The sequence below is a fragment of the Clupea harengus genome, chromosome 7 (genome assembly GCF_900700415.2).
Source record: "Clupea harengus chromosome 7, Ch_v2.0.2, whole genome shotgun sequence".
Taxonomy (NCBI): Eukaryota; Metazoa; Chordata; class Actinopteri; order Clupeiformes; family Clupeidae; genus Clupea; species Clupea harengus.
The window spans coordinates 23411563-23416861 of record NC_045158.1 but is presented as its reverse complement, the minus strand read 5'-3'; the positions used below and the strand labels follow the sequence as shown (position 1 = coordinate 23416861).

General features: G+C 49.7%; 1 protein-coding gene across 6 annotated transcripts in view; it reads right to left on the bottom strand.

Moving 5' to 3' along the window:
* Window positions 1-1001: 1001 nt before the first annotated feature.
* The window catches only part of gapvd1 (GTPase activating protein and VPS9 domains 1), a 45525-nt gene continuing 41227 nt past the window's right edge, over window positions 1002-5299 (bottom strand). For all 6 annotated transcript variants that reach the window (XM_042708310.1, XM_042708313.1, XM_042708311.1 and 3 more), the window contains 5 exons: window positions 5036-5223; window positions 4185-4398; window positions 3740-3812; window positions 2864-3061; window positions 1002-1863 (listed from right to left, as the gene is read on the bottom strand). In XM_042708310.1, coding sequence (XP_042564244.1) covers window positions 1723-1863; window positions 2864-3061; window positions 3740-3812; window positions 4185-4398; window positions 5036-5223 — 814 coding nt within the window. In that variant the 3' untranslated portion in view covers window positions 1002-1722. The remainder of the gene's footprint in view (window positions 1864-2863; window positions 3062-3739; window positions 3813-4184; window positions 4399-5035; window positions 5224-5299) is intronic.

Genomic DNA, 5299 nt, shown 5'->3' with positions numbered 1-5299 from the left:
TACGAAACGATAGTCTCTTATTACAGATGACTAATTTATAATGGTGACGCCACCAGGTTACCTCCCTCTACAGATGAATGGCATTACTGTAGGTGAGGGTGAGGGTGAGATCATGACTCACAATGAGACAGATGAACCAAACGGACCATCAGAGAGAGAGAGAGAGAGCGCCAAGCTCATGTGTGTGTGGACTCCTAAACAAATGCAGATATGCGTGCATGCACACGCACATGGCATACACACACACACACACGCATGGCATGCACACACGCATGGCATGAACGTGTCCAAAGGTTTCGATGGTTAACATTACTGGAACAAGGTTAACATTACTGGACCTTCCACCCCCCTCTTCCTCCACTTCAATGGAATAGTCCATTCTACAAGGCACTGGATCCTAATATCAACATGGAGAAGAGGGCAAAACCAAAACCAAAAGACTACCAACTAATAACCCGACGTCTCTGTTCGTCACGTCTGAAACATAACCAAAACTGTCATTTAGAGTCCTTGTATATGTGTGTGTGTGTGTATATGTGTGTGTGTGTGTGTGTGTGTGTGTGTGTGAGAGAGACACTCTCAACCCTGCATGCTGCATCTGCGTTGGCCACGCCACTTAGGTTTTGACAGAGGAGGAAACAAACAGAGAGAATGATTAAGTACAGCTGGGCCGTAATAAACACATCAGCTTAAGTTCACACACACACACACACACACACACACACACACACACACACACAGGGGCCCTGCTGTCCGTGTGGTCAGCGAGCGACACACACACTGGGGTCCTGCTGTCCGTGTGGTCAGCGAGTGAGACACGGGGGGGGGGGGGGGGACACTTGCGGTCGGGGATGCTCTGAATGAGGGGAACACCAGCAGTACATTCATCTACAGAGCTGCCTGATTAGTGCCAGAGGATAGTCAGAGCTGGGGGGGCGGGGGGGGGCCTTAGAGAGGCACTGGGGCTGGACAGGTGATGGGAGGGGGGGGGGGGGGGGGTCTGCTGGCCTGGTTCTGAAGGGTTGGGGTTCTGATGGGTTGGGGTTCTGGGATTGACATGGCTGGGTTCTTACGGAGGAAGATTCCACACCACCCGTCCACGTCTCCATCTAGAGGTCTCCCCACGCAAGCCTGGTCCCTTTTTGTTTGAATCTTTCACAAAAAAAAAATTTAACCTTTTTTTTTCTTTCATTAATTAATAACTCCTCTAGATATAAAATTTCATCTGATGAAGTGCCTTCACCTCACCGTGACTACAGAGCGTTTTTAGAAGGAATATGCAAATTAGCTAAAGTTCAGAGTTCATGAGCCATTTCCCACTGGCTTTTTTTTGCTTCTTCTTTGTTTTGCTTTGTTCATCTGTTGTTCTTTATAGTAAAACCTGTCCTCTCACCCCAGATAAGTACACCTGTTCTTTTTTTTCCTTTTCAAAGTGTAAATATCTTTAACTATGTACAGCTATACAGTAAGAACAGAGAGAGATGAGATGAGAGGAAAGAGAAAGAGAGAGGGAGGGAAAGAGAGAGAGAGAGAGAAAGAACAAGAGGGAAAGAGAAAGTGCAACAGAAAGAGCGTGAGAGAGGGCACGAGAGAGAGAGAGAGAGAGAGCACGCATGTGACAGAGAGAGCAGTTGGCCGGGCTGGGCTGGGCGGTCTCCTCTCTGCGGTGTGGCCCCCGTGCAGGTGGCCTCCTCCTCTGCTCCTCTCTGCTCCTGCTCTGGCTCACTTGCGGTCGTCGATGGTCTTGATGAATTCCACGGCAGCTGTGAACTGCATCCACCAGTAGCACTCCTCCCCACTCAGCCGACTGGAGTAGAAATTATTGATGTACTGGATGGTGGACAGCAGGCAGGGAGGGTTCGCCTGGGGGGGAGAGGGGGGGGGGGGCATTAGCATCTGAGATTTACACACACACACACACACACACACACACACACACACACACCATGCTCTAAATACACACACACACAGTGCATATCACAACATGTGCTGCCAAAAGATATATGTGAATACACCCAACCACACACACACACACACACACACACCCCATAACACCCATACGGGTGAGTAGTCCTAGCCCACCCACAGCCAGGGTATCAGGCTCAAAGTACACGTGCCCTTGCAGCTCAGGGCCAGAACAGGCAAAGCTCTCAGCTCTTCACACTCACAGAGCCGGGCTCATGCATTATGCACACACTCAACAATGAGCATGTGCTCTCTGCTACTGTCTGTGTCTGTGTGTGTGTGTGTGTGTGTGTGTGTGTGTGTGTGTGTGTGTGTGTGTGTGTGTGTGCGTGTGTGTGCGTGTGTGTGTCTGTGTGTGTGTGTGTGTGTCTGTGTGTGCGTGTGTGTGTCTGTGTGTGTGCGTGTGTGTGTGCGTGTGTGTGTGTCCATATGTGACTTAACCCAAAACAGCTCTTAATGCTACTTTACATTCATTATTAACATTTCTGTCGGAGGAACAGGAAGCAAGATGAGGCAAAGAGCTAAAATACCCTGAGGGCAGAAAGAGGGAGAGGAGAGAGAAAGATAAAGAAAGAAAGAAAGAAAGAAAGAAAGAAAGACAGAGATGGATAGACAAACAGAAAAACAGACTTGCTCGCTGCTAGAAACACAATACATGTGGTAACTGGGCAGATGCTGGAGTAGCTAGGGCAGTATTTCCGGACACAGGGTACTGAGTTCTGTGTGTCTGTGTGTCTCTGTCTGTCTGTCTGTCTGTCTGTGTGTGTGTGTGTGTGTGTGTCTGTGTCTGTCCGTGTGTTTGTGTCTGTTGGTGTGAGTGTGTGTGTGTGTGTGTGTGTCCGTGTGTGTCTGTGTCCGTGTGTGTGTGTGTCCGTGTGTGTCTGTGTCCACCCCTCACCCTGATGAGAACGAAGACGAGCACGGGCACGAAGTCGTCGGCGCCGGGCACGGAGTCGTCGCTGGCGAGGCTGAGCAGGTTCATGATGGTGGAGCACATGCGCAGGATGCACTGCACCTTGTCCCGCGGCGTCTTGTACGCGTTTATGGTGCGGATCTCCGCCTGCGCAGAGGGCCACGGCGCCTCCCTCAGGTACACCTGCAGAAGTGCACGTTAGTGTTAGTTAGCTATAGCGCCACCTTCAGGTACACCTGCAGAAGTGCGCGTCACGTAAGGTCACTGGCAGCTAGGCATAATCACAATCTCATCTACAGCATTCTAGCACCCCCCTTTAAGTAAAGTATCTGACAGTGTCACGTTAGTGTTAGTTAGCTATAGCGCCACCTTCAGGTACACCTGCAGAAGTGCGCGTCACGTAATGGTCACTGGCAGCTAGGCATAATCACAATCTCATCTACAGCATTCTAGCACCCCCCTTTAAGTAAAGTATCTGACAGTGTCACGTTAGTGTTAGTTAGCTATAGCGCCACCTTCAGGTACACCTGCAGAAGTGCGCGTCACGTAATGGTCACTGGCAGCTAGGCATAATCACAATCTCATCTACAGCAGTCTAGCACCCCCCTTTAAGTAAAGTATCTGACAGTGTCACGTTAGTGTTAGCTAGCTATAGCGCCACCTTCAGGTACACCTACAGTACCTCGCTTAAGCAGACCTACAGAATCACATGACTTGTCAGCAAGCTAGTCATAGTCACATGGTGTAGCATCCCTCTGACGGAACAATAGAAGCATTGGGTCACATTCCACAATGTCACTGTCTGCCATTCACAGAGAGTTTAGGTCATGTCACCCACACAAGAGGCTGTTGCCTAGTTACCTCTGGGACCTGCAGGGCCTTGTGATTGGCTGTGACGACTTTGGTCAGGCGCTGGATGTGTTCCTGAAGAAGCCTGGAAAAGAAAGAGGAGCTTCAGTCAACACCATCTTTGTGACATGTTAACATAATCTGTGTGTGTGTGTGAGAGAGTGTGAGAGTGTGTGTGTGTGTGTGTTTCTCACTGGTCTGACTATATCCCCATCCTGGTTGGGGGATTATACTGTCTGTGTGTGTCTGTGTGTGTGTCTGTGTGTGTGTGTCTGTGTGTGTGTGTCTGTGTGTGTGTGTGTCTGTGTGTGTGTCTGTGTGTGTGTGTGTCTGTGTGTGTGTCTGTGTGTGTGTCTGTGTGTGTGTCTGTGTGTGTGTGTGTCTGTGTGTGTGTGTGTCTGTGTGTGTCTGTGTGTGTGTCTGTGTGTGTCTGTGTGTGTCTGTGTGTGTCCCTTACTGGTCTCTGAGTATGTCCCCGTCCTGGTTGGGGTAGAAGGCCAGTTTGAAGATGCGGTTCATGACGCTGCGCTCGATGGCCATCTGGGCGTCCTGGAGCTGGTCCTCGCTGGCGTACTGCCAGATGGCATCGTGGGCCATGGCGCCGTACAGGTACCGCAGGAAGTCCTCCACCGCCGCCGTCTTATCGTCCGACGCCGTGCAGGCCACGAATGCTGCGCACACACACACACGCGCACACACACACACACACACACACACACACACACACACAGGTCAGGTCAACTCCGGTGGTGAAGGACACGCACACACGCACACCCCAAACACACACACGCACCGTTTGATGAAGTCAACATTCACTCATACATACTTGTGACAGACTGATTTATGGTATTACTTCCACCATTTGCACATTAACAATTAAACATTTCTTTTCTGCACATTCATGGTATTTTATATATTCAAAAAATATTGCAAATAACACCTGAACATTATATAGAAATAATTCCTTTTAAAAATGCACAAAAAAAGACAAATACTGATTCCTTGATATGGACAATATTAGAAATATTTGTTTATCATGATGCCTTAATCAGTGCACACATAAAAACACACCCATTTGATTAAGTTGGCCTTTACACCCACACACACACCTACACACAAACTCACTCATACAAAGAGACAGATGATGAACTTAGCCTTCACGCCCACCCACCCACATAGACACAGATGACAAACTCAGTCTACACACACACACACACACACACACACACACACACAGACACAGATGATGAAAGTCTACACACACACACACACACACAAATGACGAACTCAGTCTACACACACACACACCGCTGATGAAGTCGAGCATCTTGGCCTCCATGTGCTCGAGCAGCAGGCGTACGCAGACGGTGGTGAAGTAGCGGTTGGCCACCTCCTTGTCCCGCAGCACGCGCTGCAGCAGCCGCTCCAGGTGAGCCTGAGACGTCTGCAGGCCCTGGCGACACCGCGTCAGGTAGGCGATGTACGGAGCTCGCTTCCTAAAGCACACACACACACACACACACACACACACACACACACACACACACACACACAGAAATACATACCATCACA